At 39.5% G+C, this 24779-nt stretch overlaps 1 protein-coding gene across 1 annotated transcript in view; it reads left to right on the top strand.

Moving 5' to 3' along the window:
* Positions 1-539: 539 nt before the first annotated feature.
* The window catches only part of SNAP91 (synaptosomal-associated protein, 91kDa), a gene marked incomplete at its 5' end in the record, with an annotated part of 42478 nt that continues 18238 nt past the window's right edge, over positions 540-24779 (top strand). Inside the window, 14 exons of the mRNA XM_009875208.1 lie at positions 540-646; positions 1968-2009; positions 6480-6550; positions 6908-6913; positions 7862-7889; positions 9819-9928; positions 11086-11186; positions 16016-16033; positions 16176-16361; positions 22548-22655; positions 23200-23457; positions 23665-23742; positions 23850-23921; positions 24394-24477. Of these exons, the coding sequence (XP_009873510.1) occupies positions 540-646; positions 1968-2009; positions 6480-6550; positions 6908-6913; positions 7862-7889; positions 9819-9928; positions 11086-11186; positions 16016-16033; positions 16176-16361; positions 22548-22655; positions 23200-23457; positions 23665-23742; positions 23850-23921; positions 24394-24477 (1269 nt within the window). The remainder of the gene's footprint in view (positions 647-1967; positions 2010-6479; positions 6551-6907; positions 6914-7861; positions 7890-9818; positions 9929-11085; positions 11187-16015; positions 16034-16175; positions 16362-22547; positions 22656-23199; positions 23458-23664; positions 23743-23849; positions 23922-24393; positions 24478-24779) is intronic.

Here is a 24779-nt window from a genome sequence, read left to right as displayed (position 1 = left end):
CCAGTTTTGGGCTGCCCAATTCAAGAGAGACCTGCTGGAGAGCATCCAGCAGAGAGCTGCGAGGATGATTAAGGGACTTGAACATCTCTCCTATGAGGAGAGACTGAGAGAACTGGGGCAGTTTAGCCTTGAAAGGAGATGGCTGAGAGGGGACCTTATTAACATATATAAATATCTGAGGGGAGAGTGTCAAGAGGAAGGGGACAATCTCTTCTCAGTGGTGCCCAGCAATAGAACAAGGAATAATGGGTTTAAGTTAGGACACAGGAAGTTCCACCTCAACATGAGGAGAAACTTCTTTACTGTGAGGGTGATGGACCACTGGAACAGGCTGCCCAGAGAGGTTGTGGAGTCTCCTTCTCTGAAGACTTTCAAAAACCACCTGGGCACGATCGCCCTAGGGGATCCTGCTCTGGCAGGGGGGTTGGACTAGATGATCACTAGAGGTCCCTTCCAGCCCCTAACATTCTATGATTCTATGATGAATACAGACCCAATGTGAGATATCTTAACTGAAATTTGCCAAATTATTTCTCTAGAGAAATTTTTTGAAATGAAAAAGGGACAATGTAAAGATGCTCTTGAAATCTACAAACGATTTCTTACTCGAATGACCAGAGTATCAGAGTTTCTTAAAGTTGCAGAGGTAAGTGACTTCCATTCTTCTGGAGTCTGGTACTTAAGTGTTTTGTGAATTTTTTAGCACCAGTATAAAATATTAATTGCATCTGACTCACTGTTTATAAATGTGAGATGGAACAGAAGTTTCTGAATCTGCTTGTTCAGCTCTTCTTGAAGTAGTTAAGCCCTGCTTATGACTTCCTGCACATGTCTCTGCTGTGCAGCCAGCCTCAACTTTGCTGGTGACATAATACATGACATATCAATATTTCCTGGAAATGCTGTAGTAAATGCAGGCTTCTAGAACAAGGTTGAACTTTAGAGGAAGTAGAGGAAGATACAGCAATTAGGAATAAAAGCATAATGATTTTATAAGTCTGCTTTTTAAGTCTTTGCAGCCAGCTACAAGCTAACTCGGATATCAGATTTTCCTGGTTTTGATCCTTGTTTTCATCCTCTTATGTGGATAATACAAATATTACATGGTTAATTAACTCTTTTGCTGGGCTCTCATTTGTGGTGGTTGATTCCCTGGCACAAGATGCACATTTTCCTTGTTTCATGCTTCATAATAATGGACAGCAGTAATGAGCTGAGTAAGAAGTCTGTTTCTTTGCTAATTTACTCAGCTATTTATGAAGAAGCCTTACTAGACTCCTGAATGACATGTGATGTCTGATATAAATGTTGAACTTGAGGTAGTGAAGTACTTCAGACACCTATAGGTCACCTTTGCAGGACAGATATAGTGACTGTGCTTCAGGATTACTAGGTGCACTGGAATTTGTTCTTCTGCAAAAGTGAAACCAACAGGCACTTTGAAGAGTCATAGTGAAGCAAGAGAACAGCCAGTAGAAGATTGCAGACTTGGACCTCATCTTGCTGTGTTTGAAATGTTAGGAGAGAAAGGTGGAACAACACAGTGATGTGAGCTTTAGCATTTTTTTTAAGTGATATTTTCTAGAATTTGCTCACTGACTGTGTTTCAGAGAACTTCATTAGAATAGTCAGGTATCAGTATGTGTGTGGCAGTTCAATAACGCTGTCCTCTGAGACAGCAGTGTGTGACCAGAAAGCCTTGCCTGACTTGTCGTATGGAGTAAGAACTTTATCTGAGTGGAACTGCCTTTTTTAAAAAAAAAAAAAAAAAAAGAAAGGAAAAGGACTTATGCAGGTTGTTGAGCATAGCTATTGGCAAGATGAGCATCTGCCCTTGCTAATTTTCTAGTCTCTTTCTAAAGATAAAGTGCATTTATAGCTTGAAGAGCATACCAGAGTTCTAACCAAAATTGGTGCCTGCTGCAGTGGAGTAACACACTTACGTTTTGCCTTTTTTATATCCACAGCAAGTTGGAATTGACAAAGGTGATATCCCTGATCTTACACAGGTAAGCTTCTCTCGCAGTCTTTCTTGATCTGTATAGTAACTAAAAGTTAGTAGTGAGGAAGCACACCAGGAATGTAAATGTTGGTAAGAAGTCATACCACCTAAGATTTTAAAGCCCTCTAAACTTTCAAAAAACAACTGCCCAAAATTATTTTTGAAGACAGATATAACAAAAATAATGTCTTTCATGATGACTTCTGACCTATAGTTGAAGGATAGACTATTTTGCTCTTTTCTTGCTAAAGGACAGATTTTCACAGCTTGTAGCTCAAGTTTATTTTTGATGACAGACCGCATAGAGATTGTGGTGTGACTTGCTTTGTAACCTCTACCTGACACAGTCTTGGTCCAGAGATGAAATTCAGAGCAGCATTAGCACTACTATCTTGATCTAGGTACAGCGAGCTTGAAGTTTAAATGCAGAAGTTGGATTGTTGTGATTTGATTATTGAACTTCTCTGTCAGTATGCATCAAAGCTTTTAACATCAAAATTCACTTATGGTGTAGCAGCTTAAATTCTATTGTGCTGGTTCATTTTCAGTATCTCTTGCAAATTGACCCGGGTGCCTGGCTTTGTGTTTAATGTGAGAAGGATGTTTACTTGGAGGAAGAGATCCATACTGAAAAGTTCACTCATGGCAGTTTTGATGCCAATAAAATTGGAACAGAAGAGCAGTGCAAACTGTTGTAAATCATAAGTGTTCATAACCTATGAATGTGTAGTTTTTTGAAAGTGCCCTGAAAATTTGGTTTAAATCAGCATCAGAATAGTGGTTCCTTTGGTCGAAAAAGCAGTTAAAAATGTTGAAAGTGAGGCATGATGTGAAGGTGGAGAGTTTTAATCTTTTTGGGTATCAGATGCTATGGAGTTAAGAAGTTTGGCCACTTTTTCAGCAGAGGAAAACTCAGATTTCTAGCAGTGTGTGGAATACCAAACCCAATTCTGAAATACCTGAGGTAGTATGTTCACCTAACTGTACCTCAGGGCCTTGTTCGACAAGGTCCAGTGAGTCATGAACTAAGTCCTTGAACTAGAAGAACTCACTTTAAACTCAGTTAATGAAATATGCTTTATATTTTCCTGTAGCGCTTTGATCTCCTTCTGCTTGTGTTCCATCAGCCTGCTGGAAAGGCTAAGGCTGCCTGATGGGACCCCACAAGCCCTATGCTGCGGCATCAGGCAGTGTTGCACTTAGAATCATAGAATTGTCAGGGTTGGAAGGGACCTTAAAGATCATCTAGTTCCAACCCCCCTGCCATGGGCAGGGACATCCCCCACTAGATCAGGCTGCTCAGAGCCCCATCCAGCCTGGCCTTAAAAACTTCCAGGGATGGGGCTTCCACCACCTCTCTGGGCAACCTGTGCCAGTGTCTCACCACCCTCATGGGAAAGAACTTCTTCCTAACGTCCAATCTGAACCGATCCATCTCTGGCTTTAATCCATTCCCCCTAGTCCTACCACTACCCAATATCCTAAAAAGCCCCTCCCCAGCTTTCTTGTAGGCCCCCTTGAGATACTGGAAGGCCACAATAAGGTCTCCTCAGAGCCTTCTTTTCTGCAGACTGAACAGCCCCAACTCTCTCAGTCTGTCTTCATAGGAGAGGTGCTCCAGCCCTCTGATCATCCTCGTGGCCCTTCTCTGGACACGCTCCAGCACGTCCAGATCTTTCTTGTGCTGTGGGCTCCAGAACTGGATGCCGTACTCCAGGTGAGGTCTCACAAGAGTGGAGTAGAGGGGGAGCATCACCTCCCTCGACCTTCTGGCCACGCATCTCCTGATGCAGCACAGGACACGATTGGCTTTCTGGACTGCAAGTGCACACTGACGGCTCATGTTGAGCTTCTCGTCCACCAGCACCGGCAAGTCCTTTTCTTCAAGGCGGCTATCAAGCCAATCACTGCCCAGCCTGTTTCAGTGCTACGAATTGCCTCGACACATATGGAGAACCTTGCACTTGGTCTTGTTGAACTTCATGAGGTCCACCTGGGCCCACCTCTCCAGCCTGTTGAGGTCCCTCTGGATGGCATTCCTCCCTCCAGCGTGTCAGTCACCCCACATAGCTTGGTGTCATTGGCAAACTTGGTTAGTTCACCTTTGTTACTGCTACTAGAAGGGTCCCTTTCACCTCATGTGCCAACACTTAAAAATACGATAAAATAGCTCCTTTGAAAAGAAGAGGTCTATAATGATCATCTAGTGCAACCACCTGAGCTGTTCAGAGGTCCCTCTTAGCTGTATTCTCCCAAAGGCTGCTTGGGACCCACTTGCTAAGGCTAATCGGCAACGTGCTGCAGATTGCGTATAAGATCTTATCAGTGTATTTCAGTGAGAAATAAATAAAAGGTGAATAATCAAACTGAATTTCAGCTAACGAGTAATATATAATTGCATGTAATATCAACAGTATACCTAAATTCCTAAAGCAAGCCAAGGTGAGAGTTAGTAGTATTCCACAGTAAGTTGGTTGTGTTGATACTTGATGTGTGCATGTACTCGGTAAATCCAGCCAAGTGGTCACAGTACTGAAATACAAGTGGATAGCTGTCATCTTTGGGCTTTGTAGTTTGGCTGCAAGGGTTTGGAGGCTGAGGAGTCATCTGGGCAGCTGAAGAGCTTGGCTCATTTTTGTTTATTAGCAATTCTGAAGTACGGCAGTTTTGCCCCAAAGAGCTAGTGGGCAACCCATATCTAAGGTCCCACTATGATGCTGACTGATAGATTAGTCTAATATTGAAGCAGTACCTAGAAGAAATAAAGCAATGTTCAATGTTGCAAATTAGACATCAAACAATATATAATTTCTGAACCATTGCATCTAGTTAGAAATTTTCTGAATCTTCCTCTGTGAATTTTTTTTTAATAATGATTTTCATATTACCCTCTAGGCTTTTAAGAAACCTGTAAATAGTATATTGGAAATGTATTTTAAGTGTGTAGAGATAACTGGTAACAGAAAATAATGGAATTTTTTTAAAAAAAGATTATATTTTAACATAGCTTTCTGCTTTCGTGTTTTAACTAGGCACAAGTTGTGTCTTATCCTGTAGCCTTTTTGAATGAGTAGAAGTCTGTTTGTTGGAGTTTGCTTACCTTTTTCTTGCTGCTGGAGAATTCTTATAACTAAGTCACTTGTGTTTAACCACGTTATTTCTTGTGCTCAAATTAGTTGAAAAGGAATGAACGTGTCTATAAAAGAAGCAATGGTAAAGATGTTTCTGCAGTGCTTATGTACTTGAGGCATATTTAAACTCAAGCCATTGTTTAAGGATTTTTTTGAGCATTTTAAATTTCTGCCTGTGTTACGTTACCTTACTGCTCACTTTTGATGCCAAAATTAATATGGAGACAGTATAAGTACATTTAGCTGTGCATTGGTACTAACAGGTGCTAAGCATCCTGAAACATCTGACTTTGCCAGCCAGGTGGTTTTCAGCATGCTCTAGACAGGAGCAAGGGATAGCCTGTTTTCAAGCATCGCAAGCTGACTTTTTTTTTCAAGCAGATATATGTCCTGAAATTAAAGACATTGTTTATAAAAAACATTGTAGGTATTGCTGTCGGGAATTGTGGTTGATTTTAAAGATACTGATAAAGAGAACTCCCCATTTAAAGACTGTACCATTGATGAACTGGTAACCCTGATGAAACACTTAAATAAACTACTCCATCTCAAGGGTTTCCTCCTTGCTTGTTGATCTTCTAGGATTCTACTTATCTGGACTCTATTTTTATATTGAAGTAGCTAAGCACTCTGTCATTTGTATTTACAACTACTTTTCCCATCTATTATTCAAACAGCAAGTGCATGCCTGGAGGTATTGCCTGACCACAAAAAAGTTGCTTAAAATAAAACCTAAGATCAGAGAGACTTGAAAAAGCTTCATTTTCATAGATGTCTTTCTAAGTTTTGAATTAGCTGCTGGGCTCGGTAACCTGTGCCTGGCTACCTTTTTGAGAAGAAACAGCTCTAAGGTTGGGAGTCTTGAAGGAAAGGTAGCTGCTTTGAGGGGCATTGGAAAGGACTTCTAATTTGTCCCATTTAGATGGCAAATATTATCTAACTCTCTGATCGTGAAATAGGTGTTGGAGGTCTGACTAGAAGCAAAACTGAAAAGATGATGTTGAACACATTACTCTTAAAATTATCTCTGTGGATGCCTGTGCTGTTGTCAATGTTTAACACTGTCTCAAAGGATGATAAGCAGCACATCCTGGATTTAGGCTTCAGATGCTGTTTAGTAGAGGTACATGTTTTCTCTCTGTAAATATCGACACGTTATTATCTTTCAAAAGCTGTCTTTGCCTGAATATTTCTAGCATGGAAATCTAGTATTTTCACAGTGGCATAAATAAAACAACAGAATGAGCACGCATATGGTGGACCTTGGGGAGGTTGGTGCTGGATTTCAAAGTATTGTTAGGTCAGTGCCATGTGTCTAGAAGTGTATCTTTCTCTTTGCTTTCAAGGCTCCTAGCAGTCTCATGGAGACCCTTGAGCAACATCTAAACTCACTGGAAGGAAAAAAACCTGGCAACAAGTAGGTATATATGTTGTACCGTGTATCAAGTCACTGTAGTAACAATGTGAGACTAGCTGATGTTTAGGTTTGCCTCCCCCAGCCTCCTTTTCTCACTTAGCTGGAAAATAAGATGTGGTAAGGCTAGGCTTTTCCTTTCCCTTTACAAAGTTTTCTTAATGGTAACTTTTGTTTTCTTACTGGAGTGTGGAGGGAAGCAACACACCAAGAAGCTAGAGACTTTACAAAGTGAAGTAAAATTTAGTTGTTTTCTAATGGCTTTGCATCTTCTTACTAGATACTTGTCATGGCTAAGTCTAGGAAGGATTAAGCTAAACTTGTATTTTCTCTTTTATTGTTGCTTTCCTTGCAATTTAGTGAAGGGTAAGTACATATATTTATATATCAATTGCATGCAGGCATGGTTGTTTTTATTTTAACACGGCTTGAACACTTAAACATCTTTTTAAAATTATACTCAAACTATTGCTTGCTTTTCTGTATAGTCATTAAGTTATTTTTGGTCACTTCTGTCATAGCTCCAGGTGTTCTAATCAGTTCTACAGCTCCCTATCCAGTTGAAGTAACCTCTGTAGGATGGATGCTGGCTCAATACTGGTGCAGCTCAGTTTTAAATTCAACTCCTCCTTTAATCTCTGAGATCAAAGCAGCTCTAAAAATACGTGGCAGTATTCTCATACCTCATAATAATGAAAGTTAACAGATGCACTGATGTATACTTTAACATATGAGTAAGGCTCTGTTGGTTAGGGTTAGTATGATTTTCTTGCATGTGGGAGAACTTTCGACTTGGACTTTGCAGCTAACTTTTTCCATACTTTTAAATATCGTTTTAAAGTGACTGACTTGCTTTAAAAGAGCGGTAGACTTTGAAAATTCACAACACGTCCTCAGAAGACTTATATTAGATAATGGCTCCCATATTGATGTTATTCTGCTGCTGTTGCATGATTTTGTAATATGGTGGCCTCTTGCCCCAACAACTCTTTCCTGCCAGCTCCTGTAGGCCCAAAAGCAAGATATTTGCATGCATCTCTGCCTTTCCTCCAGAGCTTATGTAAAAGGCAAAATAATCCTGTGGTACCAGTTAGCTTAAAAGATTAATTTCAGATTTGAAGTGAAAATTTGCATTCCCTATCTAGAGGGGCACATGGAAGTTTGAAAAATGAGGAGGGTATGAAATTGTTGATATCTTCAGAAAGCTGTCCTGTTTAGTTTTTGGTCCTTTTGCAGGAATTTTGATGACCAGAAACATAGTTTCCAAAAGTTTACTTATCTGAAAACCTCTTTTTTTTTTTTCCCCCACCCTAGATCTGGGGCTCCGTCTCCTCTGAGCAAGGTAAATACTATGAATTGCTGTATTAGTAAATTCTTGTTCAGGTGATAAGGTTTAGAACACTTTGAGGGCCTAGAGAGTTAAATTTCCATCTCCTAATCCTCCTTTTATGCTTTGCGACCTAGGCCCTGGTCAAAACTGCATCTTTTAATGGCCTTGTAAATAATGGCCCTATAAACATGCTTTGCTGATCTAAGGGCTATCATGCTTATACCAGTGCAGGATGCTAAGCAGCTTTGCCAGGATTTGATGGTCATGCTTTGTAAAAGCATAGAAGTTACACATATCTTTATCACAACTTCTTATTTTTTTTCTTTAATTCTTTTTCCCTCCTTAGTCACTGTATAAGTGAGAAACTTACTCTGTACTGTTTCTTCTCCAAGCTCTTCACTCCGTTTGCAGCATTTTAGGAGGAACTTCTGACTCTTAAAAACCGTGTTCATGTTAAAAGCCAGGAAGAAAACTTTCATCCGATATACCTGGTTTTATAATTGACCTTTATTCGTGAGAGCGCTTACCTTAATTTAAAGCAAGAGTTACCAGTGAAACCAACTTAGTTTGAATGTCAGAGAAACTAATGAGCTTTATGTTGCTAGTAATAGTAGTTCCTGGTATCCCTGAAGCATTGCCAAGTGCCATAGTTCTGCGTCTAATAATGGGCATTGTGCAGGAAAATCTCAATGAAAACTTCTGAATCTGAGGGAGACAGTTCAGTGGTTCATTCTAGTGAAAGCTCTTAAATTCCTTTCCAAAAAGCCCTTTTTAAAACAAAAAAAAACCCCACAACCAAAACCCTCACTTGTTCAATACTGAAGCTGTTGGTGAAAATGACATTATGGCTCAGGAAAGGGTTCTTGCAACTTTAGTTAACCTTCTCTTCCCCAATTTACGTGAAGAATTTGGACCACTCTAGTCTCAAACATTAGTAAAGCTTTGAGGAGAGATCTCATCTCCTGCTAGAGTTGTGATGATGGGATGGCAGTAACAGAACTTGGAAAAGAATTATTTCAGATTTGCCGTTCTTTCTCACTATGGTCAGAACAGCAAACAGTGCTAAACATACGACTTGGTTTTGTTTGCTAAGAAGAGGATCTCTCTAGCATGTGAGATGCTCTAACAAAGCTCGTAGTATCTTCTAGAATTAAATTTACACTCTTTGAGCTAACTTGAGTCTTCAAGTGTGCAGAAGAGTTGCCATACTCTTCTGGGTGTCTGCCCTTGCCATACTTAAGATATCCTTATCCAAAATAGAAGGAGGTAATGAAGCGAAATCATTGGCTGAGCTGTCTTTTATATCTTCCCAAGGACTTAATCGTTAGCATTGTTGATGTTTTTTTAAAGTGTCTTCAGTCTGAAGGTTTACATACACACTTTTAACTTGGTTTCTAACTATTTCTATGGTTAGAACACCAATGTCCTGTTCTGGACAAACTTATTTCATTTCATGGACAAAATGAAGAGTCTGGCAGATGTAGAAATAAACCTGCAAAATTACTTTCATAGAATGATCAAATCATTTAAATCGGAAAGGACTGTGAAGAGCACTGACTCCAACCATTAATCTAGCACTGCCAAGTCCACCACTAAACCATGTCCCTAAGCACCTTTGTTCCGCCCATCTCCAGGATGATCTTAAAACTGAGAGGAAGGGGTTTGCTGGGGAGCAAACTATTATCTTGGATCTTGCTGAGAATACAATAGGCATTTCTTCTCGAGCCAGGCATTGCCAGGTGGAATCACCTTGGAGTTTCTCAACTCCACTACCCTTTGAAAACTTAGCCCAGTCTTCCTTAAATTTTTTCAAAGGGGAGAACAACTCACAATAAGAAGACCTGATGGCAAAACTGGATTTTTAAAGTATGTGAATGTGTGCATGAGTTGTTTGTGGAGAAATGCTGGTGGATTGAGTATATGTTTAAAATATTTCTCTAGTCTTCTCCAGCCACAACTGTTACATCTCCTAGTTCTACTCCAGCGAAAACTATTGATACATCTCCTCCAGTTGATCTTTTTGCAACTTCTTCTACAGCTGCTCCAGTCAGGTAAGTTAAAAGCATATTTGAGTTACTGAGCTTGATGTAGCTGCCAAAGTCATGCCTGTAACAGGAGTCTTGCCTCCAAGACTTTGCTTACTTGGCCGCTAGTGTACATCAGTATTGAATGGGATGCATGATTCTTCTGGTATAGAACACAAACAAGCTCTAACACACACAAGAAAAAAAAAAATAACTGTGGCTACTCTGATTTGTTTTTGGCATAGTAGTGATATTGTGCCATTCTCAACGTAGACCTCTAACTGAATAGACTGAAGTAATGTGCAAATCTGAAGCAGTCTTTGCTGACCTTCAGTATTCTGTTTCTGAAACTGCTGAAATAAGATTCTTTTTTCTTGCTGTTCGAATCAACTAATGAAGTACAAAAATAATGAACTTTTAGAGGTTAAAAAAAATACTTGGCCAGTGAGAAAATCTGAACCTTGCTTTCAAGTCAAAACTAGAGCAAACCACTGTTGCTTATTGTAATGAGGAGAAATTAAAGAAGTCTAGGCATGTAAAGCTCAAAGCTTGAAGTCTGAAGACATAACTAACTTCCATTAAATGTCAGATGAAGTACTTCACTGAAGAAAGATCTTCTATTGTTTATTATTTTAAAGTTCTAAATGAACAAGACCTTGTTTCCTAAGCAAATATCTGGCTCGCTTAAGCTGTAGAAATTTTACTAACTCTCTTCTACCTAATGCCTGTTTGTTGCCTGCAAATGCAGGTTTTTTGCTTTCTGACATGGCACAATGAAATATTAAAGTAGAATGGTGCTGTTTTCAGTTGCAGCAGTTATTTGCCCTGTTCTTGGGGACCACCTGGAATTCTGATTTTTGATTTGGGGATTTTGGTTGGTTTGGTTGCTTTTTTAAGAATCATAAAAGTCTCGTACATCTGTTACAATGTCATGAAGTAAGGGAAGGAAGTTAAGTTCCCATCCCAGGATGTAATGTGTTCTTGGCTCTTAACTGCAGTAGAGATGTTTATGGCCACTCCTCTAATTCTAAGGCCTAAAAGAATATGTACCTCTCAATAGCTTCATTAGTTGTCCAAACTAAGGGTAGTTCCTACAATCCACTCATGATTTTTCTTTTTTTTGAACTTGATAAAAATGGATGAATTCCTCCAGTATTTCATGTCTCTCTTCCTTTCCTTGGCAGCTCTTCCAAACCATCCAGTGACCTTCTGGATCTCCAGCCAGATTTTGCTGCTACTGGGCAGGCAGCTCCAGCAGCCCCTGCTGGAGCCACTTCATGGGGAGGTAGAGAAACCTCACTGTCAGCGTCTCTTCTTGCAGTCTCCATCTTCTTTGCCTGACTGAACTGAAACCTGGCTCTTTCTCCGCTAGCACAAGATGTTCCCAGCTCTCTCCCAGCCTTCTGCTGACCTGACAGTCAGGCATCCTCCCTTCGCAGCACAAAGGCTACTCCTTTTTCCAGGGATATGCATAATAGTATAAGCTGCTTATAAAGGTCTGGCTGCAAATCTAGGGGGAGCCAGGATTATGTGACTAAAAGTGAGCAAGAAGGGGATGACTGAAGGTGATCAGGTAGGGTGTAGGCACTTGAAAACAGGAGAACTGGAAGTGCTCATGTGCTTATCAGCAAGGTGAGGGCGGAAATCAGTTCTTCTGTTCATACAGCAAAGCCCACAGATCAGTAGGAGGAGGATCAAAAACACATTTTTTAAGACAAAAAGGCATGTAAAACTAATGGTGGCCAGTATATTCTGTTGCAAGTGTGATTGCCTCTGACAACCCTGAATATACTTTTATTAAATCTTCCTTGTCTACTTCAAATAATAATATGAAAATATAATAGAGGGCTGAGAGCTTTCAAATAGGAATACCTAACCAGCTCCGTGGTGAACTGAGTCTGTTCCAGGCAACACTGGCAGCTGGTGATCTGAAGAGGACTGCAATAAATGCAGGCAGTTTTCACTGCTGTCCTGTGAATACAAGGAATTAGGCCAGTAAATGTGATTTACCTTATGTAGTTGTAAACCCACTGCAGTGTAATCTTAAGAGGTCTTCCCTTGTGTGGCAGCTTAATGACCTCATCAGCCTGGAATGCTACACTCAGTCATTCTGACTCTGCTATGAATGCTAATACTGGATGCTAGTGTCTTCTTCATTCCCTGTTTCTGTTCCTAGCTTTAGTTCGTTAAAGATGACATTGTATTTCAGCCACTTCATTAGAAGAGGATAGCTGTGGCTGTCATGCAGACCGTGTTTTGCATATTCCTATTTAATCTCTTGAATTTTTTTTTTTCAGATATGTCAGTTTTATTAACGAAATGTAATCTTACTCAGAAAGCAAAACCAGAGTCATCTGTTCTAGGATGTCCGGGACTAATTATTCTGCAGTTCTTGACTGCATCCTATTTGTCTTACTGTGTTACTGCCAAGTACTGCAACACAACTTTTGAGATGTTTAGAAGAGCTCAGGCCTCTCAGCTAACTTTTTTAAGCAGTTGCTCACTTAGGCAGAGTAAATAGGCATTAATGTTGTAAAATATTGATTAAAATTGCAATTGAAAGCTGATTTATTTGGGTTTTTTGGCTTTGCTTTTTTGGACAAATCATCTGTAGTTTTCAAACTTAGATGGTTTTATTCTTCTGAATTACTGAAAACTTGAAAATTGACTAGTAATGCATCTAGTCCTCTAATTCGACAGTGGAAAAGGACAGCTAACTTCTTTTCCTTTGGCAAGGATTATTGCTAACCTCATCAAGTATACTTCAGTCTTATCTTTCAGAATAGCATTTTGGAAACTTAGTAAGCTTCAAGTTTTTGCCCATTACTGGTGGTAGGAGTCCAAGTATGATGACATGCTACTGCACTGGAATCTTGCTGGTTTGTTTGTTTGTTTTTCTTTTTTAAAACTTTCCTAAATAGTTGCCAAACACCATGTCAGACATGCATAAATTGAGAACTGAAATGGTTTTTTTTGTGAAAATACTGAAGTAGCCATTAATGTTTCATCTGGTAATGAGAAAACCTTTGAGCTCGTGTTAAGGGTTGGGAGTTTTATTTACTTATTCAAACTAAATATGCAGGATGAAGCTAGTAGTCATTATTATAAATTGTATGGTCTCAAAGGTGCTACAGAGCCTTCTAATCAGTGAAGGTGAAGCCTCAAGAGAAACTGCATTTAGTTCTGGGCTTGGGGCTTGGCAGAGGGCTACCAGGGCTCTGGGGATCTAGAGCACATCTCTGCAGAGAGAGCTTCAGGGAGCTGGGCCTCTGTCATTTATCAAAGAGGAGGCTAAAAAGACTTCTAATAGTGGCCTGTAACTACTTAAAGAGAGTTACAGAGCAGAGGCAAAATTTTCTTGGAAATGATGGTCAGTTATAATGAAAAACAATAACTATAGATTGTAGCGTTAGAGACTGATGGGACATTCCATTCCTGGGGATTTCTCAAGACCTGACTAGACAAGGCTGTGACTGCCCTGAGCTGATGTTGGGCATAAGGTTCTGAGCAGGAGGCTGGACAAGGTGACCTTGCTTTCATCCAGGACTTTTGGGAGGGTGTGTAACAGTGCCTCCCTCTTACTTGAGCTTCTTCCTTATCTTCAAAACTCTTCTGGCTCACAGCAAATTAACGTGGTGGGAACTCAGGAGAAAGAAGTAGAAGGGAAGCTGAAAGAATTGCTGCAGTTCAGAATAGCTAGGGAAACATGAAGATCAAATACTTAAAGATGCAGCATCAAATTGGAACTTTAAATGTCATATAAACCTCAGGAATACATGTCACCAGCAAATAATCCTGCTCTCTGTCTCCCTGGCAGTATAAATTCTGTGTATTCTGGCATATACTGTGTATTAGGTATAGTACACTGTGTATTTAGTGGCATATACAGTATATTGTTGTATATCTACTGTATATCTGAATACAATGTAAGTTATCTGGCAAATGAACTATAATGTGGAAATCTACACTTCTGTGCTAACGGGAGTAATAGGGTAGTAAATTGCCTGTGGCATGTACTGCATTGGGCAGACAGAGTAGACTGTAGCATTACAAAAAATACAGGAAATCAAATTCTCCATACTCATGAGGTCTGAATCTTGAATGTAAAAGCAAATCGACTAGAATTTTGATCAGAACTACCTTGCAGTGTGCCTTGTAATATGGATTTGCTTATTATACTGTTACTTTAATGTTAGTATACAATAAAGCATTGTTTTTAAACCTTCCCATACTAAGAGTGAGTGTAGATTGTCATGCTAGATAATTGTAATTTCACTGTATTGTGATCTATAACATAACTAGGTAACAAAAATGCATTGAAGAATAAGCTATTAGAAGGTAAAAGTTTGCCAGCAGTCGCTTATTTCAAGAGTAGCTCCGAGATGTCTACCTGGTGTGCAGTAATGAGATACCAGAGTGCTGCATTTTTAATATACTGTTAGGCTCTTTCACAACAGTGTTTTGACTTACCTCAGCCTGTGCAGTTAGTCTCAAGTAGAGCTCTCAAGCAACCAATTACAAAAATACCTAGTGTGGTTTCTCGGTGCCTGTTTAACGAGTGTTGTTAAACAAGGTAAAGTCCTGGAGATGAAGCTGGGCTCGCTCAAAAGTATTTTGCATTTTACATACTTACGCATAGTAAAGCATCTGAATTCTGTGTTTGGTGTTCAGTTTGGATCAGATAAACCTGTGACCCTTTTGCATGTACAATGAATCTAGGAGAAACTGGTTAGTAAATAGGTAGCTGTTGAGCTCAGACTATTTTGACTGCAGTACAAAAATGTAATAGGCCAAACTGGTTAGTTTTCAGAGGTTTTTACGGCTTATAGTTGTTTTCCATGTAGGCAAAGCTTCCTCTGTCTTTGAGCTCAAATCTGGCTGATCTCAGAGGGCATAAAATTGTAGGAAAGTCTGTCATTAAAGATGCTTTATCAGCTTCCAGAAACAGTTGACTTAAAGAAGCGAAGTTGGAGCAGAACCAACCTGCTTCTACTGTCAATCTTTCATGCCCCTCATAGCAAGTGTTAACAGAGGTGGTTGTTTCTGATAGTGCGCTTGTTCTATCACAAATGCAAGAAAAGCTTTCAAAGACAAGCTGCTCTTTTTTTTTCTTTTTTTTTTTTCTTTTTTTGCTAGACAAGTGTTTTTAAGTACAAGAACCACAGCCTTTTCTGGCTCTCAAAAAATGCTTGGAGCAGTAGGGATGCCATGTATAGTATCCTGAAGTAACTTAACACTGTATTTGCACTCTTCTTGTTGCTGGAATACCCTGGATTTAGTGCCAGTTTTTTGAAGGTACTGGGGCTGATGAGTGGATCACAATAGCTTACTTTGTCAGAACAGGAGGCTGAAGTCTGTCTGCTTTTAATGACTGTAATGTCGATTATGACTGCTTTCTGACTACTTTGGTCTATTTGCAACTTGAGATTCTCTTTGGTATCTGAGTATGTTCTGCTAATAGCTCACTGATTTAAATAAGCTTCGACTATGACAATTTACTGTACTTGCATTGGGGTTCATTGGGGGTCCCATGTATGCTTTTACTTGGTGAAAATCTTGAATCTGTGTGCTGTCAGGCCCTGGAACTTGTATTTAAAATTTTAAGTGTTCTCAGGGTGGGGAGGGGTATGTTAGCTGCTCATAAACCTCAAAGAAGTCTCCTACTTCTGGTCTTACTCTCACACTGCTAAGCCGAATGCAGGAAAGAGCTAGCATAGTGGTGTATTGAGCTTCTAAATAAGTGGTTCTTGGCTTTACCCTGGGGTAGTGAAAGGTAGGAGACCTTCCTGTCAACCCTTACTTCGTTTTCTCTGTTACAGTTTAAGAAAAGAACACCAGCTCTGTTAAAAAGAATTGATGAATAACACTTTGTGATTAGATATTAAGGAACTTATCAAATACTTGAACTTCTGTACTGGTTCTCTTTTGAGTAGAGGTATTAAACAGAATGAGCTTTGTCATGTTACAACAACTTCTTGAATGTCAGAAAAATCAAGTGCAGAAATTATATTTAACCTAGATATGAACATATGGCTAATTAACATCTTCAATCTGGCAGTTCTTCTAATCAGTGTGTTTCTTTATTCTGCTGTCATTTTAATGGACAATCACTAGACCTCTTGGGAGGAGAGGGTGAGTAGTATTTTTGATTTCTAAGGCATTTGAAAGTTAAGACTCCTTATTAAACGCTCCACCTTTCTGGAGTTGAGTCATTGTGGTCTCTCTCTCTCCTCCCCTTACCTATCCTGTTTGTTCTTTACATGGTTGCATATAGATAATCTGGCTGCACTTTCTGGTGTTACTCCTGAGCCACAGATTTCAGATCCATTTGCCCCAGAGCCTAGTGCAACTACTGCTGCAACAACTGATACTACAACTACTACAGCTGCTGCTGCTGCTGCTGCTGCTCCTACAGTTACAACTGTTCCTGCTCCCACTGCTGAAGTGGATCTCTTTGGAGGTTAGTTTGGTTGCTGTAGTGCTCTGTGCCAGCTCATAAGGTATATGAAGCAATATTAAGTTCAACTGTTGTAAGAAGGCCTCTGATTTAACCAATTATACCACAGGTATCTGTGTATTGGATGATAGGTAGAGTAGGAAATGTAAACTGTGCAGCTATCTCTGTTTGCTGTGCTTTTATACTTCTCTGTGTATGTGTGTATATATATACATATGGAAATGTAAAACAGTATACACTTAAAACTGAGTTTCATTATGGTTGAACAGCTAAGAACATTAGATTTCAGGTCCACAATGGGGTCAGCAGGTATTCTTTCCACATTATTCAATAATTATCCTAGAATTTCTGGGAAAAGCAGTTGTGCTTTCATAGTTGAAGAGGATGGATGTGGCAGCTTCCGGCCCCTTCTTTAGATGTCATGCTTGAGATGTCTTTTGTTTCTTTTGGATCTTTCCTGTAAATGTAGTACTGAGCCAGCTGAAATTACTATATTTCATTGTTCTTTCATCTGTGTTTTATTTCATATGACATTAATAGTAAATTAAAGTGGCAATGTACTGAAGGCCAACTATATACAACTAATGTATAGGAAATGTATTCTTATAGTTTAATTATGTTCTTTCAGTCTGTAGTGTTAGCTGATGACCTACTGAGTCAGATAAATTTCCCCCTATATGTTGTCAGTTTTCTTGTTACTTCAGTGGAGCAGGAAGCTTTTCAGTATCAGCCTGGGTTAATGGAGACTCATAGAATTGTCAGGGTTGGAAGGGACCTTAAAGATCATCTAGTTCCAACCCCCCCACTATAGGCAGGGACATCTCCCACCAGATCAGGCAAATCTTCTGATTTACAAATTATTAACATGTTTAAGGTCACCTAACCACTGTATTTTTCTAGTTTTCTCTTCCTCTGATGCATACTTTCAGCATGACAGTGTCAGGAATTGTTAATAACTCACTATCAAAACTGAATTCCAGTATGTTCTCTCCATGGGGTGTTGTTTATCTATTGCTTCTAGTGACACGAGTGCAGGAGAGGTCTCATACATCAAACAGTTTGACTACAAAGATGTTTCCTAAGGACTGGAAGTTCCCAGCTAGAAGTTTTATTTAGGACTGAGTTTAACAGACATCTCTAAGATACGCCTCCAGTAAAACTGCTGAGAAGCTGTAAGAAGGGAGTAGAACTGCCAACACCTCCTCTTACAAAGTTGGGTAATAGTTCTGATGCCACAGGATCAGGCAGTTCACGAGGACTTTAAAATTGCTTCTGGTTAATGGCTCTGGACACCACTACGAGCAAGAGAGAGTCTGATGTTACTCAGGAGCCTGTTGCAGAAGCCAAGGCCTGTGGTCAGGAACACCGCTGTGGATACACAGCGTGTGAAGCTGCTGGTGTGTAGAAACTGGGGTCGAGCCACTCTTGGATACAGTGCTTTCAAATTGCAGTATTAATTTAGCATGGATATAGGAGTCTTGAAAAAATGAAATGATAGCTAAATGGTTAGAAATCACTATAAACTTGCAACAGAATTAGAAAAACCACATACCTTAGCCTATTCTTCCAGTGCTACAGCAGCAAGACATACCCTTCTTTTTTTTCTATCCTTTCCACTATTATGTGCCTGGAAAAATGGCTGCTAACAAATCATATGTCTATTGCCATGTTTATGAAGTGACAAAGAGCTGGATGCTTTTGGTTTCTAGAGATGTAACTGATCGCTAGATTACTTAATGGCACATGTTAAGAAATGGAGTTGCCTTCGTCCTTCATTTTCTTTGCTTTTGCAGTATCCAGGCTTCTGTGACTTGATCTCTTCTTTTAAAGAGAGTGTATTTTGTTGCTGAAATACTATAAATCTCCAGTGGATTGTATATTGGATGAATACTGATTTTTTTTTTTCCTGGAACACTTCAGGATGAAGCAAAGTTTTGCTGTTTTTTTTAATTATTATTTACAGTAGCAGAAAACCTCTAGTTCTCAAGAAGAAAAAAAAACACTAAACACACTCAGCACTCTTGCAGTGCCTTTAAGATACCCAGGGGCCAGACCCTTTCAAGATTCTGGAGTCCATATTGAACTTCCATCTCACTACTCATGGGTTTGCTTCTTTTATTTGTTTTTCTTTTTTTTTTTTAATTTATTTTTTTTCTGAAGCCTGTGATTTAAGTCATGTCCCATACTAACATTCCTTGTTACTTTAAGACTGTGTACAGTGCAAGAAGTGGCAGTTCTAGGGCAGATACTGTTACTCTATAGCTTTGTGGTTCTAGGCATGTTACAGTTAATAAGTAGGTATTTTACCTCTAAGGTCTGCTAGAGATACAGTCTTCGAGTTCACCTTCATTTTTTGCAGCTCGACAGTTCTTGGTTGCTTTGCACAGTTTCTTGCAGTGAGGTGTGGTGGAGGAAGGTACAGGAGCAGTGATCTCAAGAGAAAATGTAAAGTCTGCAGGGAGTGACTTTCTTTACATAAAGGAAGCTGAAAGCTGCAAGAACTACTAAATTGATGGAAGAAGCAGAAGAGGAGACTTTGCAGGAGTGACTGTCAGCTGTTATTCTGCATTTTATTGCTGGCACTTTAGCTGATAGGAGCCTGCATGCTGCCGAGGACTGAGCTTTGTCTTTAGAGGAAAAGCAGCTCTGCATTTTGTTTTCATCTCTGAAATGGTCTTGGGAAGCAGATGAGAAATGCAGAATTGATCCAGCATAGCTTTTTTTTTTAAGAACTCAGTCTGATTAATGGGCAAGCTTTCAGTTACCTGGGCCAACTTGAAGAATTCCTTATCTTGTTTCTAAGATAAAAGAGAGGAGGCTGTTTTCAAAGTGCGTCTGGAATCATTCCCGAGAGAGAGAAATGTAAAGGTAGAAGAAAGGTGAAATATCTTGAAATGCCGTGTATCTCAATAACAGAATTTGGAAACAGCATTTTTGGATGTGAGTCCTTGAGTTATATTATGTTGTGTGATTACACTGTAAGCGGTGCAAGTAACAAGTCGTGGCAGCCACTGCACGAATGTCGATTGTTGGGTATTCAGATGACATCAGTCATAAGCGGGCAGGAGAACTATGGTTTTACCTTTAAAGGAACTGAAGGCAAAGTGATCAAGACTTTTTGGCACTTGAGGATTATTAACGTCCTTTATGATGGAACATGCTGGTATAGCAAACTAGGGCTCATTGTAAGAAACAAACAATTAAAATCCTGTAATTCTTATGATTCTTTCCTAGCACTGAGCCTAGTTGGAATATTTCTTGTTAACTCAGGTCAAGTTCTCCCTGTCAAAAAGTATTGAAGGGTGACTAGAAAAGAAGAAACTTTGGAAATATACAAAATTTCTTTTCACCTCCATGTTTTAGTTCTATGATCTTTCCTCTACTTGTGACTTTCCATAGGGTTGTTTCATATGTTACATAATAGATGAAATGGCTGTAAGTCAGACATATCATTGTCTGCAACTTTTGACATGTATTGATGCGATGGCATCAGATAAAACCTGAATTTATGAAATGAAGCAGGTCACTCTTCAGGAACACTTATTTTGCTGGAGATGAGATGTATCGAAGTACTACTTCAGTGTTTCAGAACTTTAAAATGCCCTTGTTTGCACGTTATTTCAATAAGAACTATTTTTATTCAACAATTTAAGTGTTACGCAGTACATAATACATACCTATCACTCCTAGCAGATGTTCCATGCAGTGTGAACTTGCAAAGCTTTCAGCAACATCTCGTTTAGTTGCCAGGCTGTCTATAAACCCAAGTGAGGATCATGTGCTGCTTGATTCTGGAAGTCAAAAGCTGGATTCACTTTTGAAGTAGAAGATGCACAAATATAAGGAAGTGGCACAAACTGAGTAAATGTAGTAACTGCTTTAAAGGGAGAAGATCTCTCACAGTGCTGGATGTGCAAGTCTAGGGTTACTATGCCAATATGGAGAAACAAAACCAAAATAAATAGTCCAGTCTTAATTATTTCTAAACCAAATATACTCAGTACTTAATAGTATCCATTTTTGCATTTCATGCTAGATTTTAGCAGAGGGCATCTGTGCAGGTGCAGCAGAGCTTTTTGAAAGGCTTCAAATAACTTGATGAGCATTGACTTAACCCTACAAAATAGCAAACACTTGGTTTGAACTGTGAGTTACAGGTTCACCTGTTCAAGCTGGTTTGTGTCTGCGCTCATATAGGTTTCTTGAACTTCTCAGAATAACTAATATTTGAAGTGCTTAATATGACATTTTTCTTTTAGCTTATATTATGAACTTTGGTATTTATCTCACCTACCCTTTAACCCAACAACCTTATTTAGAAGTGGCAATAAATAATAAACCTACTGCCAAGGTAGCTGTTTTCCTTACCTCTGTGGGCTGGAAAGGATTCGTACGTGCCAAAATTTCTATGGTTGGACAGGAATAGGTGTTACTCCGAGGCTGAAGTGGTCCTAACATAGAACTAGTGACTAAATCTGTGCCTTCTGAAATCCCACTTTGTATGAAATCTGTGGAGTCTATCCTTCCATACTGGGAAATAATTATGAGTTCTGGTGACTGACATCTGTGCTGTTGACTTTCAAACTTGTGTGGATGGAAATGTGCTCTTTTGAAAGAGCCCAGGGTGACCCTCCATCGGAAAGCAGACCCTGTAGAGCTAAACCCAACACACATAACTATACACTTACGTATTCTCAAGTAGTACAATTTAAAACTCTTCAGTCCAGCTCTGTGTTGAATTTCTTCTACATGTGGTATGCCAGTGTCTGGTATACATACGTACAACACTGTGATATTTGACTAACAATGATTTTTTTTTTACTTGGACAACTGCCATCCAGTTTTGTTGTTGAACCCTCTTACCTGAAAAAATAGAATTGTATTTGAAATGGCTTATTAGCAGGCCTTTTTTTTTTTTTTTGCTACTAACTCATTTTAATTCTATTGTACAAGACTAGTTGGCTTTAGTCTCTTATGTTGAAGTTTCAATGCATGTTTTTCTGAGCTTTTTAGATTAACTGGCACAAACTTGTTTTTAAAATGGTTGTTTACATTTTAAAATTGACACTCAAGTTAAAGCATGTTAAGCTTTTTCCTGTAGTAGTTTGACAGTGCGATTGCAGTATTCCTCAACAGATTTTTTTTTTAGCTTGCTAACTTTGTAGCAGTAGAAAAATAGCCTTTATGAGCATCTTGAAGTATAGAATCTTAATTGCACAGTCTTTTTGTGAAGAAAATGCTTGCCTCTGAGGGTAGTCCAAATGGCACTGTCCATTAGGCCTACTTCATGGAATTAAGAGCTACAGATGGTGGTTTAAGCCTAGGAATAATGCTGTGAAAGTTCAGAGGTTGAAATTTAAAAGATACCACTTAACAAGTGGCAAACAAAACAAACAAAATAAAAAAACCACAACTGTCAAAACTCAAGAGCAAGTCATTCCAAAACCCCAAAACAGTTGTTTTCCCTGACTGGACTTGTTGGCCTAAAGGTGTTCTTAAAAGAATGAGAAATTATGGCTGGCCACTAGTTAACATGAACGTTATTGATGTGTCAGAAGCAAGCTGAGTAAATATAACCTATGCATCAGGTTATGGCTTCAGAAAGATCCATTTGGAATACTGTTAAGAAACAAGTAAGTTCAATTTCTCAGATGTTGCATGACTGACTTGGCTCAAAAACTAGAAATGGTAGAGGCAGATCTCTGCCAAAATAATTGGATTGTTATTCATTACAGTGCTTAAGTTTGCAAAGCACTATGCAAGTAAATTCACAGTTGCAGATTAACCACATGTATTACAGGCTTTGAGCATGCAAGTTCTTAGTATTTATTAACACCAGTATTTATTACTGCCATACCTCTGCTCTTTCTTCATTAGTTAATTTTGGGTAGTATATGAGCATGCTGCTCTGAACCCTTATACAATGAGAATAAAGCTGCCTTTTACACTCACTATACTTCCTGCGGCCACCTCAAGAAGCTCCATCTTCAAACCCGTCTAGAACTTGCTCGTGTGGGGTTGGGGGACAGACAAAGCGTTTTGCGCTGCATGGCTTGTCTTGCTGTCAGAGTAACGACACTCATGTTGTATAAGGGGACCTACCTGTGCAATTTAACTTGGTTCTTTTACTGTATTTTTCTTCTCTTTATCCTTTTTCCTTTTAATTTCTGTTCTTAAACTGCACCCAAGATGCCTTTGCAGCTTCTCCTGGGGAAGCCCCTGCAGCAGCTGAAGGGGCAGCAGCACCAGCTACCCCAACCCCTGTAGCAGCAGCTCTTGATGCATGTTCAGGAAATGGTGGGTTTTATGTCATGAGACAGTCTCTTGTTTTGCTGTTTTGTTCTCGGTTGTTTTTTTGTTGTTGTTGTTTAAACTACATGGCAGTGTGTTTTTTCTGAAATTTTCATAGTATTTGCAATTGGTCAAAACAAACCTTAGACTGAAGAGCATGTATAACAAAACTGCCTGTTTCAAAGTCCCAGTAACCTTGTGCTTATTTGCTAGTGCTAATAAATGATTCTGTCAGTGCTGAGGTTTGTAAGCAGTAACCTGCTAAACTGGATATTCTTTTATCATATTTCTGTCCTTTTTTTGGCCTTATCAAACAGCCCTTGAAAGTTCTGCCCTTTAGTAACTAGACTACTCAGCCTTTCAGATGGTCTTTATTTTGGAAAAACATACGTAACATGTCTGGATAAGTAAGCTAGACGTTAGTGACCTCCTCCGTGTGCGTGTGTGTATTTGCAGTATGTGCATTGCCTGTAGTTGCTTTGTTTCTGACTTCCTCCCTCACCGATCCGAAGTATGCATACACATATATTTCCCCTCTCCTTTTTACAAGACCCCTTTGCCCCATCCGAAGGTAGTGCAGAGGCTGCTCCTGAGCTGGACCTCTTTGCTATGAAGCCAACAGAGACTGCTGTTCCTGTAGTTACCCCTACAACTAGTGCAGCCACTCCAGTTCCTGCAACAACTCCTTCTCCAGCTGCTGCTGTTGCTGCTGCTGCTACTGCTACTACAGCTACTGCCACTACCACTACTGCCACCACTTCTGCTACCGCCACCACCTCCGCTCCTCCTGCTCTAGATATCTTTGGTGGTAATTTTGTTTTTAACTCTTTGATTCTGGTGGATTGATCTGTTAGGAGTACAGAACAAACAAATCATTGTTGCATGCATTCTGTGTGCTAGGCTTTCAAACCAGAGAGCCTATTAACTCCAGACATGATGTACAAAACTTGAAAGTTCTGCTTTCAGTCCTGCCTTTCAAAAATGAGTTAAAGACGTGTTATGTTCTTGGCCTTAGATTTATTTGAGTCTGTTCCTGAGGCACCTGCAGCACCTAAACCAGATGCTACTCCTAGCATAGATCTCTTTGGTACAGGTAAAGAGAGAATTCTTCCAATACTCTGCTGCCTTGATGCTGTGCAATGATGGAAACTGGCTTGAGTGATGCTTACTTCTCTTTGGTTTTTCTTTCATTTCTGGAAGATACTTTTTCATCTCCACCACCCGGAGCTTCTCCTGTGCCTGAGAGTTCTCTCGCTGCTGATCTCTTATCTGGTGAGTGCTTATTTTCACAGGCCATCCTGCAGACTTCCTGGGTTTGTGGGGGATTTTTTTGTTTGTTTGTTTTTCCTTCAAGAACTAGAAAATAATAATAATAATTAATATATGGTTAGTCTGAAATACTAAGTTTTGGGTATGACACTTTGGTCACAAAGATCTGCAGTTGCTGAAGTTGCAAACCGTGAAGTGGCTGATGCTGATGTTGAATGAGTAGTGTGGTTGTTTAGAGAGTAAATCCTCCTCTAAGCATAAGAAAATTCATAAATAGCGATGCTTTCTTTAAAGTACTGTGGTTTTCAGTTGCTCTGTGAGAAATGTAACACTTTGTGTTTGCAGTTCTGAAGACTGTTACCTGAATTTACCAACCCTGTTGTTCTAACTGGTGGAGCCCATGTGGCTTTGAAATATTTAGCTATCATTGTTGCCTTGCTGATACTAAATATGATTTATCCTATGCTTACTGCAGTGGATGCATTTGCAGCCCCCTCTCCTCTACCCACTGCCTCTCCAGCAAAGGTGGATTCTTCAGGTGTGATTGACCTATTTGGTGGTGGGTATTGTTCTTTCCTCACCACTTCAGAGCTGAATCACTTCATTTCAGTTACCTTTGCACTTTGCTAAAGCCGCAGGTTTCCCCTTCTCACAGTTTTTCTGTGTAGCATTATGGTGAAGACTAGCATGTCCCTTTCTTCGTGTTGCACAATAACGAACTGCAAATAAGCCTTCAGTGTCCTCATTCTGTTGTCATGACACTTGCTATTCTGTCTTCAGTCAATGCATGTATGGCTCTTCTGCAGAAGTCTGATCGAAGTAATTTGTGTTCTTTCTCTCTTTTTTGCAACTCTCCACGGT

Source organism: Apaloderma vittatum, unplaced genomic scaffold (assembly GCF_000703405.1).
Source record: "Apaloderma vittatum isolate BGI_N311 unplaced genomic scaffold, ASM70340v1 scaffold19148, whole genome shotgun sequence".
In the NCBI taxonomy this organism is placed as follows: Eukaryota; Metazoa; Chordata; class Aves; order Trogoniformes; family Trogonidae; genus Apaloderma; species Apaloderma vittatum.
The sequence above is the reverse complement of the archived record's forward strand: the minus strand, read 5'-3'. Positions and strand labels throughout refer to the sequence as shown.